This window comes from Lissotriton vulgaris, chromosome 5, assembly GCF_964263255.1.
Source record: "Lissotriton vulgaris chromosome 5, aLisVul1.2, whole genome shotgun sequence".
Lineage (NCBI taxonomy): Eukaryota > Metazoa > Chordata > Amphibia > Caudata > Salamandridae > Lissotriton > Lissotriton vulgaris.
This window is the reverse complement of record NC_141693.1, coordinates 1,746,657,555-1,746,672,696: the sequence shown is the minus strand read 5'-3', so window position 1 is coordinate 1,746,672,696 and position 15,142 is coordinate 1,746,657,555. Positions and strand designations below refer to the sequence as shown.

Here is a 15,142-nt window from a genome sequence, read left to right as displayed (position 1 = left end):
AGGTGGCCTGGCTCTGATGTAGAGTGTGTCTCCTGGCTGACACTGACATGGAGTGTGTCTCATGGTGCCCTGGCACTGATGTAGAGTGTGTCTCCCGGCTGACACTGACATGGAGTGTGTCTCATGGTGCCCTAACACTGATGTAGAGTGTGTCTCATGGTTGACACTGGGGGAGTGCGTCTCATGGTGGCCTGGCACTGATGTATGGTGTGTCTCATAGCTGACACTGACATGGAGTGTGTCTCATGGTGGTCTGGCTCTGATGTACGGTGTGTCTCCTGGCTGACACTGACATGGAGTGTGTCTCATGGTGGTCTGGCTCTGATGTACGGTGTGTCTCCTGGCTGACACTGACATGGAGTGTGTCTCATGGTGCCCTGGCATTGATGTAGAGTGTGTATCATGGCTGACACTGACATGGAGTGTGTCGCATGGTGGCCTGGTACTGATGTAGAGTGTGTCTCATGGCTGACATGGAGTTTGTCTCGTGGTGCCCTGGCACTGACATAGAGTGTGTCTCATGGCTGACACTGACATGGAGTGCGTCTCATGGTGCCCTAACACTGATGTAGAGTGGGTCTCATGGCTGACACTGGGGGAGTGCGTCTCATGGTGGCCTGGCACTGATGTAGAGTGTGTCTCCTGGCTGACACTGACATGGAGTGTGTTTCATGGTGGCCTGGCTCTGATGTACGGTGTGTCTCATGGCTGACACTGACATGGATTGTGTCTCATGGTGGCCTGGCACTGACATGAAGTGCATATCATGGTGCACCATCGATGCAGAGTATGTCATGCGTCCTGAAAATAGGGTCGAATGAGCCCTGAGCTAGCTCTGACAAATAGGGTATTTAGTTTTGGAACTGAAATGGTGAGTGTTTATTGCCTTCGTACTCACCTGGAATCTTTTATTCTTCACGAGCTGACATGGAGAGTATTGATACAGGATGTATCACTGACATAGAGTGACTACTACGGCCTTGAACAGCAATGGAAGATTTGTCCTAAAGGTCAGGTGTGATTATATACTCCGCACTTTCACAAGGGATTGCAACCCTACATCAGCCCATCAAACCTTTCAAACATCAGCGGGTATCTCCCTGAACTCTCACGTTTCCCAGGTCCATACCAGAGCATATCAGCCAGTCAAGATATTTCCCTTTGCATTCTGGGATCTATAGTCCTGGTTATCCTATCATAAATGTAGGACTACAGGTCCTAGAATGCAAAGAAACTTTGAGAGCTTTGATGAACAAATTATTATTTTTCTATTCCGTAAGGAGTCATATAATTGAACACACAGGGGGTAGCTTCATGGGGGTGAATAATAAATGTCTTTTGTAATAAATAGTGGAGTACATCTGGTTTCAGTCGGGTACGATGAGGTGTCTGTCGGATTACATCAGGAAGTTTTACACAAAGACAAAAATGCACACACACTCTTTCCCTCTTTCTATTTGGAAAGATTCCAAAATTTTTGGTTATTTCACAAAGTACGCCTACCATTCCACACTTTCTGGAGCCCCTTAAGCCCCTCTCCTGCACCCTGCTTGTCCTATAATGTAATATAACATTGTGTTTATGTGCCAGCGTGGCTTTTGGGAACTCTGAAGCTCACCCCTTCAGCCCCTCCAGACTTACTGACCAAACTACGCCCCTAGGGAACAAATCACTCAAAGGTCGAATCGAGGAGTGCATTACAGGGTTTATTATCAGTATTTCTAATTGCATGCACTGAAGCAACATGGTGAAAAGTTACTGGTTTGTTAGAGCACTATTACTAGTTAGGAAGAACATTGTTAGTCATTTAAGAGGGCATTTTCAGCAGCTTAGGTAGACACTAGTAACAGTGCAAAGACCATTAATATTGGTTCAGGAAGGCATTATTAGCCATTCGAGAGGGCGTTGGTAGCAGGTGCGAGGACATAGTTAATTCTATTGTTACTAGTAGAGGTAGACTGATCTCTACTTATACTACCTGCTGATGTGGAGACTCCCAAAGCAACCACAATTTACAGGATCTGCACGAGCGGACAGCAAAACTGAATAGAGATGGAGTCCTTGCTGAAGGAATCAAAAATCTTCCAATTTTTTTAAAAAAAAGGTTGAAATGTTGTACTTTTGCATTGCATGCATTGTCCTGAGGACAACGTTGAAGGCGGAAAACTAGGCATGCCCGCTCCTCCACAAGACAAGCCACATCTTCTTGGACCTCAAAGAGATCCTGTTCAGAACAGGGCGTCCAACCGATTCTGAGAGGCTGTCTCGAAAGGCATCCAATCAGAATGACTGAAGCAACCTATATTTCTTAGCCGAAGTGATTGCTGCAGTACAACAATTGATAACTGGTCTCTCTGTCCAGGGTACAGTGATTTGAAGTAGTCATAATTAGCAGTATATGCATGCTAGTCCTTGTCTCATAACATTCTATTTGGGCACGGTGTAGCCAATCATAATGATTTGGGTTTATAATCCATTAATGGACAGACTTTGCATCCAGGTAGGCATCTGGAGACACTGAACATCTCAGAGTTCCATGGACATGCAAGGTGGGCAGGCAACTCATTGTGACAAAACAGGTCTAAAGTGTGGAAAGTGGTTGTATGACAGAATATAGGGAGACTGAAGTATTGTGACATTATTACCTAACACAGCGAACAGAAATATTGTGAAGGTAAGTATATGTAGGTAAATATAAATTTACTATTGTTAATCCCACATTCACATTCCTTGAAGATATATATTGTCATGGTGCATAAACGTAGAATTAAGTATAGTAAATCGATACTTATCCATGCATGTTTACATTTATGTTAGTTTGATACTCAATGTTTTGGCCACAATGTTATTTGCATCACAGTATTTCGTCAATATTATTCTGTTAACATATGATAAAGACCACTTCAGTTCCATACTGCCAGCAAAATGTTGAAACAGAGAGATTTTTTCAACCACCTGAAGAACTTTGCTGTTGGTTCAGGAGGGCATTAGTACCCATTTAGGTCATTGTAACAGATCTAATAGGAGGCTTTTAGAAGTTCATGCGAACCTTCCAAGAAGGTTCATGAAGACATAGTTGTGATACAGTTAGACATTTTAAGCACTTCAGAAGGACTCTCCTATCACTTTAGGTGCAGAGTTTTAGCAGTGTGCAAGAAGAGATAATTGTGGCATGGTAGGGTAGAGGAAAAATAAGTGATGATTCTAATTGCAGCTTCAATGTTTTCTATTTGCTTTAAGGTACACAACTAGCAAAAGTATGTTTTGATTCTTCCTTCCAGTGATCAACTCTATTTAGAGTTGGCGTTCTTCCAGTATGCCAAGTCAGATATTACATTTTGCGGTATTGTCCATGTATAGCAGACCAGCATCACAGCAGTACGTGCAGTTTGTAGCTTTACTCAGAATTATTCCACCAGGGTCAAGAGACTGAACATCCACCCTTCTCTTTAAAAGGGTTTTTATCCTCTGGGACTCCTTTCAAGAGAGGATCTTCTGCTGCCATTGACTCAACATACTCTTTAATTTCTTTTGCAGTTTTAGAGACCTAGAGGGTAAACAATAATATAAATATGAATGTGTTTCTAAGTAAACAATTGGCAATTCATGTCTAATCTATTTTTGGCATTATTCTATGATCAGAATGATCTTGAATGCACTTGTATTGACACAGACACCTGGCATTCAGACCACTGTCTTGCTAAATCTAAATGAAGAGGGTCAGGACAACCAGCATCTCCACTGGCTTGGTTCTCTAAAATCACAAGTAAGACAAAGTATTTTCCCCACAATAAGAGCACTCATTGGAAACATACTTCCACATTCTTATAATCAATTTTAATTCTGAAAATTAATTTTCAAATCAACAGCAACGATTTTTGATTTGATTAATCGGTATCAAATATCAATGTTGCTCAATGTAATCTTCGACAATTTATATACTGTACACATTCTGGGCAATCAATTCGCTCTTAATACAGAAGATTATCAAATTACTCTGCTAATAATATGACATCATATTGTAATTTCATAATACAATAATCTGAGTTCAATTACATCCCCCAAAAATACACATAATAACCAATGGATGCATCTTATTCGTCTTAAATTCCTTAAATTTTTCAATCAAACATTAAGTCTGCAATTTGTTGCAATTTTTATTTTTTTGGGCTTAACTGATATACTGCCCATTTCTACCTAATGATTCAAATGGAATGAACTTCCTATTTTGATTCCAGAAGTACTTGTCACTGTGTTTCCTTTTAAGATTCAAAATGGACGCCAAGCTGGTTGAGATTATTGTGGATGCTCAAAACAATGTAAGTGCATAAGCCCAAAAAATCTTGTCAAAAAGAAACAACTGTAATCCTCTTGATCATTTAATCTCCAATGCTTCTGTGTTCCTAACGGGTCTATCCACCAGGATTCCCTTTGCAACAACAAAGTTGTCATGTCACCCCGATTGTTTTTCCATTGTTCTTCCATAAACTGCTTTACTAAATTCAAACACATATCTTTAAGTCCTATTGTAGACTTGCATCATTTATCCTCAGACTTTCATCATTTATCCTCACTTCTAACTCACTGGATATTTAGCCACAATAATGATTATCACAAATATATCTCAAATGTTAAGAATCATGTTCTGAAATATTTTCTTGAAATATTCCCCTACCTAATAGAAAATGAATTACATCATGTTATGATGTTTTCACAAGCACTGTCAAAAAAGAATGGAAAAGGGGCCTCCTTTTGGAGTCAATAGGATCCTCTGTGCATTATCTTTCTTGACATGAATGACCCTAACTGTTATATTCCTTACATTTGGTGGTAAACACTATCAGTGATTTATTAACAGTTTATCTTCTCTAAAATTGAGTCTTTACTTAATAAGTTACAATGATGAAGAATTGCGTTTCTAATGTGACTCTGCTAATAGCCGCAAGTCATGCTGAATTTCAACCAATCCTTAATATTAATTTCATAAAAATTCTTATACTTCATGACTTGTGAAAATGTTGATCTTCTCTGTAGTTGTATTCTATCCTTCAAATATTTTCTGTTTCTAAATTCCCGTCGCGTTTTCCCATTGTCTGAACCACTGGTTCTGAAACCATCTGTTTATCTCTCAATAAGCAACTCAATGCAAAACCCATGTTGGTTGCTACTGGGTGAAAATGTGCACATAGCAGTAAATTAATTTTATTGTTTTATTATTGAACACATCTTGTTTAAAACCATCATTATTAATAGCACTTTGACATCTAAGAAAGGTATCCTTTGAAATGCCGTCTCTTGAGAATTTTGAATGCATCATACATCTTTAATAAACCTATTAATATTTTTTGTATTCTGTTTCTGTGACACTCCATTTTCTCTATTCATAGATCTCTGGGTCTGAAACAATCTGTTTAACTCTCAACAAGTGACTTTAAAACCATCTATTTTAACAGCACTTTGACATCTAAGAAATGTATTCTGCGAAATGCTATTTTTTGTGAAAGTTGAATCAAATGATGCATCTTTGATAAGCCTCTTGATAATGCTTTCAATTCTGGTACTGTAATACTCCAAGCACCAATAACATAATCTATAAACTTAGATCAACATATGATCTTTTAATTCAGACTTTCTTAGAATCAAAATCAAAATCAATTCAACCATATCAATTTGATTGTTACTATAGGCTGGAGCCAAATGCCTTCCTCGTGTTTCTAACAAAAATTACTCTAAAATGAAAATAGCCAGGATACAAAAGTAGATGTATTTAATAAAAATGTAATTGAATAGATTTTTCTATAGAAAATTCCTTTTATTGAGGAATGTTATCAAGTGGATAATTTTACAACACAGGTAAAAACAATCACCTTCAAAATATTTGTAATGTCCTTCAATAATGTTGGCATAGAGTGTACCATTTTTCGTAAATATTATTATATTTGCCAATTGTAAGAATATCAATCCTGTTTCTGATATGATTGAATCTACAAGGGGATTGTACATTAATGAACTTAAGGTGATTACTATAATGTAAAAATTCTTACGTGTTCAATCTTCAAAAACCCACACACTGAGTCTTCATGCTACCTTTTTCAATAGCCTATTGAATTATGGTTTTCATTAAATCGTTGATTTCTTTTGTCACATAATAATTTATGTTGCTTTAATCAGGCATATTATTCACACCAAAAATATTGTTTGTTTAGGGTCATGAAAGGAAACACAGCAATGAGTACATCCAAGTTCAAAATAGTTGGTTTTGCTCATAAGGTGGAGTTGTAAAGCATGCTATTTATGGCATCATTATGTTTTAGCAAAGGCCTTAGACCTCCACTTTTTTGGGTTTTGTTGGGTTGTGATTTAATTCCAATGCTTTGAAGACTGAATGCTATTTATAATGAGTTAAATGTATGTGGATAACCGGATTATTCGATCATTTTACTTCTTAGCGTATTGAGTTTATATATTGCAGTGCATGAACTGGGCAAAGCTGAACTTTAGTATTGAATAATCAATTTAAAATGATGTTAATTTAATTGAAGATTAATTTCCAGAATAAAACTTGATTTTTTAAATACAGAAGTTCTATCCCAATGAGTGCCATTAATGCAGGTAAAATATGTTATCCTACTAGCACAAGTATAATTATATTTCCTATTGGCCCAAGCAATTTGTTAGTCAAGCACCTAAGAATCATATGAAATATTGAGTGGGGTGGTTCGAATAATTTGTTGAATTTCTGCTCAGCAGTGTCATCATATTACCCCTTGTAAGCATTACTAACTTTGACTCAGAAATGTATTGGATGTCCTGACCCAGAGATTAAGACACCCAATGGCTCTGCCAATAGAGGTTTCATCTTGTCATCCATGGTCATTGCTACTAGCAATGACCCTGAGATCAGGACACACAGTTGCAAATACGAATATGTATTTTAAAAAACAATACCTTCTGAAGTGCACTATTATAAGGCAATATTCTTAGCACTGGCAAAGAACGTTTCCAGAGTCTATGGTCATGCAAGTGACAGTGCCTTAAAGGGTCTAATCCTGCTGATATCACAATACTCGAATTACAGTACCTTTGTATCAATACATTGCCTTGTACTGTCACTGTGACATCACGTCAAAACATCTCTGGAACTGCTGAGAGAAATAACTCTGCCTTAGGACATAGCTTAATTACAAAGCCAATTCCAGAACCTTAAGGAACAAGTCATTATCTGGCACTTAAGTAAAAACAACATTGATGTATTAAAGGGCAACATTACTGTGTAATTTCTTCCAATGCGTTTGACGTGTATATAAGTGTGCAGTTATTATTGAATAGTAAGACTGTGATACAGACAGCCCACTGTAAGGAATAGGTTTGTACTAGAAAGGGACCCTTCTAATATAAAAACGATCCTTTACCACTTTTACTGCTTTGTATATGTGCTGTACAATGCAGAAAACATGCAAAGTAAGAAAAACAGGGACAATGAAAACATTTTTCCTTTCTACACCTTACTTGAGGAGGTGTACATTCCCTGTCTATAAATGTTTTTAGATAAGGATTTGCATCAAAACCCATTGGGTTCCCCATTTGCGTAAAGTAAGGCACAGCAGCACATAGAGCAACTTTGCAATACTTTGGGAAACTATCCAACGCAAATCCTGATTGAGTTGGATCGTAAATCCCAGCATGATATTTTGCATCGGGTTTGTGTTACAAAAAGTAACGCAAACGCGGCACAAAGTGGGCATCCATATGCACAGGGTAAGTATCTCTTCCTTTCATGGCCATTAAAGGCAGTGGATGGCAATGCCTTGATATCCACGGACCCAATATACAAAGGCTTTTCTTTGAGTAGGTCTGTCTTATTCCTGACTTATTTGTAACCTGTGCAATATGTTCTATGCTCTACAAACATTCGCTCACTGAAAACGCTTTCTGAATTTGCCCACTTGGGCCTTTTCTGTTTTGAGGTGTCAATAACTAGCCCTTTAACAGTGAACATGTTTAATGCCTAAATGATATGATGTGGTAGCTAAAACTACATTCCAGGTGCATCGAAAATGTAGCGGCACCATGGTGATACAGGTTAGATTTATCAAAACTGTATACATATAGAACTCTGAAAGTGAGCCATGCATAGCACCTGTTAGATCTGTCAGGCTTAGGGTGGGTTTCCCCTAAACCTTTCCCCTTACTCCTACAATGTTGCTGATATCGTTTTTTTTGCCTTAGGACTCTGTGCACTTTACCACTGTTAGCCAGTGCTAACTCATCACCAGCGCAGGACCACACATCACAGCCTGCAGCTTCATAGAACCACTGCTGCGCAACGCATCCCCAACACATCTCCAAAGCAGGATTTTGCATCGCAAGCCTTCAGTGATGGCATACTTGATCACGACACAGGATTACGCATCACAATCTCTATCGTTGGAACTGCCGCAGCTCGACACATTCTCCATGAGGGATCTCGCAACGCTCCTCAACCAGGATTTAAGGTTCTTTCAGCCAGATTCATCAATGTTAAATTCTGCAATTTCTAAATTGCGAGAAAAAGCGAATTGCAATTTAGAAATCGCAGAACGGCATTCATGAATATTTGCGAGAAAAAAATGTGAATCGCAATCGGCCACAATCGGCGATTGCGAGTCCCCAGAAATCGGTAAATATTCGCAGAATCGGCCGATACCCGTGTTGAAATTGCCATCTCGCAATTACCGAAATCGCAAATTGCGATCTTGCTAACTGCGAGATCGCAAAAACGGGAAGTCGCAGCCTGAGCACAGTGATGACATCACAACCAGGAAGTAGGCAGGTTCCACCCTCATTCAGCAGTGAGAGGCTGAAGTCAAGTCAAGTCAAGTCAATAAATTTGTATAGCGCGCTACATACCCAGAGGGTCTCAAGGCGCTTGAGGAAGGGTGGGGAATTATTTGTCAAATATCCACGTTTTAAGTTGCTTTCTGAATGCTAGGTGGTTCTGAGTAAGGCGAAGATGAGTGGGAAGTGAGTTCCAGGTTTTAGCTGCCAGGTAGGAGAAGGATCTACCTCCCATGGTGGTTTTGTTGATGCGAGATACAGTGGCAAGGGCTTGGTTGGAGGATCGTAGCTGGCGGGAGGGGGTGTAGAAGGACAGTCGTGTGTTGAGGCATTCGGGTCCGATTTCGTAGAGTGCTTTGTGTGCGTGGGTTAGGAGCCGGAAAGTAATCCTCTTATTGACGGGGAGCCAGTGGAGGTTTTTCAGGTGGCCAGAGATGTGTTCTTTATGCGGTATGTCTAATATGAGCCTGGCTGAAGCGTTCTGGATGCGTTGGAGTTTTTTATGGATTTTTGCGGTGGTACCAGCGTAGAGGGTGTTTCCGTAGTCCAGTCGGCTCGTGACCAGAGCGTGAGTGACTGTTTTTCTAGTTTCGGTGGGGATCCAGCGAAATGTTTTTTTGAGCATGCGAAGAATGTTGAAGCAAGATGAAGAAACGGCGTTGACTTGTCTGTTCATCGAGAGTGAGGAATCCAGGATGACGCCCAGGTTGCGTGCGTGGTCCGTCGGGATAGGTGCTTTTCCAAGGGCCTCTGGCCACCAAGAGTCATCCCAGGCAGAGGGGGAGGTGCCTAGGATGAGGACTTCTGTTTTGTCTGAGTTCAGTTTCAGACGGCTGAGCTTCATCCATTCGGCTACTTCTTTCATTCCTTCATGCAGGTTGGTTTTGGCCGTGTTCGGGTCTTTGGTGAGTGATAGGATCAGTTGAGTGTCGTCGGCGTAGGAGATGATGTTGAGGTTGTGTTGGCGTGCGATGGCCGTGAGGGGGCTCATGTATACGTTGAAGAGGGTGGGGCTGAGTGAGGACCCTTGGGGTACGCCGCAGATGACTTCAGTGGCCTCTGACTTGAATGGTGGGAGGCGGACTCTCTGGGTTCTTCCGGTGAGGAACGAGGTGATCCATTCCAGTGCTTTTCCATGGATTCTGACTTTTCTGAGGCGTTGTAAAAGGGTGCTATGACAGACCGTGTCGAAGGCTGCGGAGAGGTCGAGGAGGATGAGGGCGACTGTGTCTCCATTGTCCAGTAGAGTTCGAATGTCGTCTGTTGCTGCGATGAGGGCGGTTTCAGTGCTGTGCTTGGCTCGGAAGCCGGATTGTGAGGAGTCGAGGGATTTGTTGGTTTCGAGGAATGCGGCGAGCTGGTTGTTGACCGCTTTCGCGATGACTTTGGCCGGGAATGGAAGGAGTGAGATAGGGCGGTAGTTTTTGAGTTCGGTGGGGTCAGCTGTGGGTTTCTTCAGGAGGGCGCTGAGTTCGGCATGTTTCCAGCTATCCGGGAAGGTTGCGGAGTTGAGGGAGCAGTTGATGAGCAGCAGTGTCAGAGCTCCGCTCCAGTGTGCCTACAGGAGTAAAGCAGGAGACACCCCAGTGGCAAGCATGTCACAGGATGCAGCAGGTGGATCTACCAGTGGGAGAAAGAGGAAAATAACATTTTCAGAGCAAGAGCTCGAATACTTAATTGAAGGAGTCTCTAAGGACCACAATCGGCTTTTTGGCAAAGACTTCAGAAGGGTGCCTGAGGCCAATAAAAGGCGCATATGGTTGCGCATCCGCGCAAAAGTGAACTCCTTGGGGGTGACCCAGCGCTCCGTGGACGAGCTCAAAAAGCGATGGTATTGACCTCAGAAGGCGGGCAAAGGAAAAGATTGCGGAGAGGCTGGGGGAGCGTGTGGCGACAGGTGGCCCACTGTCCCACCGAACACACCACTGGAGGACCGAGTGGAGGACACCATCAATCCGCAGGCATGCGTGGCTGTGATCCAGCTTGACTCCTCCTGACCCACTCAAGACACACCAGGTAAGTGCCATGCAACTGCGACCCCCTGTCCCCTAACAATATCCATGACTCCAGTGCATCCCATATCAAACCCCAGTCATGCAGCCAAAGCACACCACTAAAGCACTATTGCATTGTGGGACATGTAGTCTGACCACAATTACCATCCTACACCATTAAGCCAGACATGTTCAGTGAGAGTCAATCCTGCAGCGAGTCAGGGAATGGTAGTCTGCATGCATGTAGCAAGCCTAAATGTGTAAGAAACATGTCACTAATCAACGTCCACTTTACATCACAGGTGGCGCTGATATCCCCAGCACAGGCAGCGATGCCCTGGTAATTGAGGACATCACGGAGGACACAGAGGGAGACACACAGAAAAACCCCAGCCCGGACCATCAGGGCAAGCTGCCGCACCAGCGGTCATCCCATCACCTGCCCCTGTGGCCAGTGCCACCCCTCTGCCAACAGGCGCTGCAGTACCATCGCGCATCACACAACCATCAGTGGGGCCTGCAACACCAGCAGCAGTTCGCCAGCCAACCCGCCGCCCTGCGGCTGTGAGGAGCCAGATAAGCGGACTGGTGAGGGAGCAGAGCAACAACAATTCCCGCGCTGGCAGGGGCCGAAACGAGCGTCCAGGTGGGCTCTCCATTGAGCACAGAATGCTACATGTGTATCAAACCCAGGCCCGTCATCTTGCGCCCATCCACCTCCAACTGGACAAGACCGCCCGTAATTTAGCACACATGTCAGACCGTATGGATAGGATAACAGCTGCTCTGGAGGCCAACACACAGGCCATGTTCAGCCAGCGGGAACTCAATCGCCGCAGACACCACCAGCTGCTGACCCGCCTGTCAGCGTACACGCGGTCTAACTACATAATTGGGAACGCCACCTCCCAGCTCTCGCGACGCTCCTTGGCCATGCAGGTCCAAATGGTCCAGTGCTGCCAGGACGTCGCGAGAGCTCTGGAGCAGGTGTCAACAGCCGTGCAGGGCATGCAGGCTACCGGCCATGGCCAGGCGGGGGGGCTAACGACACCAGTGAGGCTACATCCAGCCATAGCAGCCAGTCCGTTCCACCGGTGGTAGCACCCCGCCGCAGCAGCAGGCCCTCTGCTGCCTCACGGCCAAATCAGGAGGAGGACCGTTGAAAGGAGGTTGGGGGCAACTACCCGGAGGCGGCACTGAACAGTTGAACATTAGCATGAGGGTACATTTTGCCGCTACAAGCATGCCCTCCAGACGAACACACATATGACGCAATATGTCATTCATGTACCAGTTAGCAGAATGCCCAGTTTATTGTGCAGTAACAATTACAAAAATTCTGACTAACTTAATCTGACTCATGTCATTATTAATGTTGTCATGTATGAGTTGAGTAATGGGTGTGGGGAGTGGGTGCACTAGAAATAGTTCATGCAGATTTGGTTGCGGCGCCTGTGTCCTTCTGCAGGATTCTCACCGCGTGTGTGACGCACATGTGCAGGTGGTCGGTTGTCCCCTTCCGACTCACTGCCAGAGATGTCTACAGGTATCCTGCTTTTGGTAGCAATGTTGTGGAGGATTGCACACATGGCCACAATGCGGCAGCAGACCTCTGGCTCGTATTTGATGGCCCCACCAGTCTTGTGCAGTATGCGGAATCTGCTCTTCAAAAGGCCAAATGTCCTCTCAATGCAATTTCTTGTGCGTATGTGTGCTGCATTGTAACGCCGTTGCTGTAGTGTTGCAGGGTTGAGGTATGGTGTGAGGAGGTACTCATGGAGAGCGTAGCCGCTGTCACGTGAATGATAGGAGCAGAGGGTGAGTGCCTGTGTTGCCCAGCTACATTATCACAGTGTAATATTATGGGGCATGTGTACTTACCCAATAGGTGTCCTTCACCAAAGTCTCCCCTGGCCAGTCGTGTGTGAATGCCACTGTGCCGGAATATGAAGGAGTCATGTGTGAGAGTCACCACTATGTCCGTGATGATTGTCTTTGCATTGCACACCATCTGGATATTGAGGGAGTGGTAGGACTTGCGGTTGCGATACATGTATTCCGTTTGTGCTGGTGGGCAGATGTGGATGTGGGTACAGTCAATGCATCCTATTATATGTGGGAATTGTGCTACATTGTACAATTGCAGCTTGGTGTCATTCAAGTCCTGTTTGCTGGTGGGGAATGAGAAGTAGTGGTGTAGGCGGGTCAGCATGGCCTCCAGGAAACTCCTTAGGCAGCGGGACATGGTGGGCTGGGATATCCCCCCTGCAACAACGACTATCCCCTGGAGGCTTCCGGAGGCCAGTAGGTGCAGGCTGCACAATACCTGCACATGGGTGGGAACGGCATTGGTCCTCCTTGTTGGGTGCTGCAGGAGGGGGTCTAGGTCCTGGATCAGCTTGATGATCATTGCCCCATTTAGGCGGTACTTGGCGTAAATTTGCTTAGTGGTTTGGCTCAGAAGGGTGACCCGCTGACGGAATATCCGCTCCTGGATACGACGTCTGTTCCATGCTGCTCGCTGTAGCCTTCGCCGCCTGACCACCATGTAGAGTCCTGGCATTGTGAGAGTCCTCAGGCTCCAGCTGCATGTCCTTAAGTGTGTTTGGGCAGGCCTGCCCCTGTTGGTAGTTTGCTAAAGTTTTTTTCAATATTTATTTTTTTCCTTACTGGTTACCACCTGGTTTGGGTTCTCCTTAAATTGTGCGTCGCAAAAAGCGATTTTCGGGTTTTTCGCAATCTGCGATTTTTCATGAATGGCGATTGCGATTATTTCGCGAGTTCGCAAATGATTTCGCAGAATCCATGGTTTCTCGCTATTTCAGAATCGCAAATGGGCTTGTTCCAGGATTCTGCGATTTTTTTTTGCGAACTCACAAATTTAATTTTGCGATTTCGCAATTTTGCTTTTTTCCTTATCATGAATTGCTTTCATTGAAATTGCGATCGCAATTGCTAATTTGCAGCTATTGCGATCGCAATTTGGCTTCATGAATCTAGCTGTTTGTTCTGTGGGCCTAACTTGGTCCCTGTACTTGGCTGTCAATCATAGTTGGTATGAAGTTGTGACTTTGACTGGTCCGGCGCAACAAGATAACCACAGTTGGCACTTTGTGCTTCTAAACACTAATTTTACTCATATCTTTAAAATTGCATATCTCCAGTTCTACTGATTGTATTTTAGTTGTTTTGTTCTCAAATACATTATCACATTTTACTCTATTTTCCTAAATTGGTGTGGGATTTTTCATATGTAATGTTTTCACTTTATTACTGTTTGAAATGTTGCATAAATACTTTACACATTGCCTCTAAGGCAAGCCTGACTGCTTTTGTGCCAAACTACCAGGGGGTTAAGCACAGGTTAATTTGGGGTTGCCTGTGCCTTCACCCTGACACAAATTGTGGCTGCTGCTTGAGTATGATTTCACCCCCTCACCTAATAACTCAATTTCCTACGGTGTTTCTATGAGAAATCACACATACATACATGCTCTGTGTTTACCAGCTGTACTGAGAAATTGGGGAAATTGTTCAAGTATTATCAGTGCTTGGCGCAACATTGAATTTGATCACTGAAAAACAATAATATTTAGTTGTTTTCATAAATATAGCAGCACCACTTAGGGTCCTCCTTTAGAGCACTGTTAAAAATCTACAAAATAGTGTGTTCGATTTCTGATTTCAGATTGTACAAAATCACTTCACCTCCGGGGTTTGTTTCTGCGCAAGGCCTAAGGTGAAACCCTAAGAGGGAATCATTAGTCTGGTTTATGGGAGAGTGTACCATGGCTGCTTCATTTCTACATCTTTTATTTAATATTTAGTGTAGTTTGCACTTTAGCATCACTGTGGTAAATATGTTGTAAGAGTTAAAGAGCGGTGCTGGTAGGATGAGACACTCCGTGGTAGTGTCGCTTGCATGGCCATCAAATCTGGACACTTAGGGGTCTATGTCCACCCGCCATCGCCCCGAGGAATGGGACTGGCCGCTAAGGTAATTAGGATCTGCCCGTCACACTGGCGGGCGCATCCTGCACTTTTTGCATCCCAGTGGGCGGTGCTGTCAGCAGCACCCGCCGCATTTCAAAAAAGGCATTTATGCATTTGCATGGACGACGTGGCAGGCACCGTACAGTGCCTGCCACGTCGTCCATGCAAATGCAAGGGGGTACCATAGGTACCCTCCCATGTGCTCCTCCCACTCCTCCAACAACATGGAGGACTGCAACGGGCCCCCAACTCGAGAATCCGCATGCCTTTCTGTGGCGCCATAGAAAGGCTGCTTCTCACTGGCATTGTAATATGTCTGACGGTGTCTAGCAGACACC

At 43.7% G+C, this 15,142-nt stretch overlaps 1 protein-coding gene across 2 annotated transcripts in view; it reads right to left on the bottom strand.

Moving 5' to 3' along the window:
• Positions 1–1,640: 1,640 nt before the first annotated feature.
• Positions 1,641–15,142, bottom strand: part of GNGT2 (G protein subunit gamma transducin 2) — a 71,413-nt gene continuing 57,911 nt past the window's right edge. Inside the window, exon 3 of one of the 2 annotated variants that reach the window (XM_086924001.1) lies at positions 1,641–3,547. In XM_086924001.1, coding sequence (XP_086780127.1) covers positions 3,422–3,547 — 126 coding nt within the window. In that variant the 3' untranslated portion in view covers positions 1,641–3,421. The remainder of the gene's footprint in view (positions 3,548–15,142) is intronic. The other variant, XM_086924000.1, reaches the window with a different exon arrangement.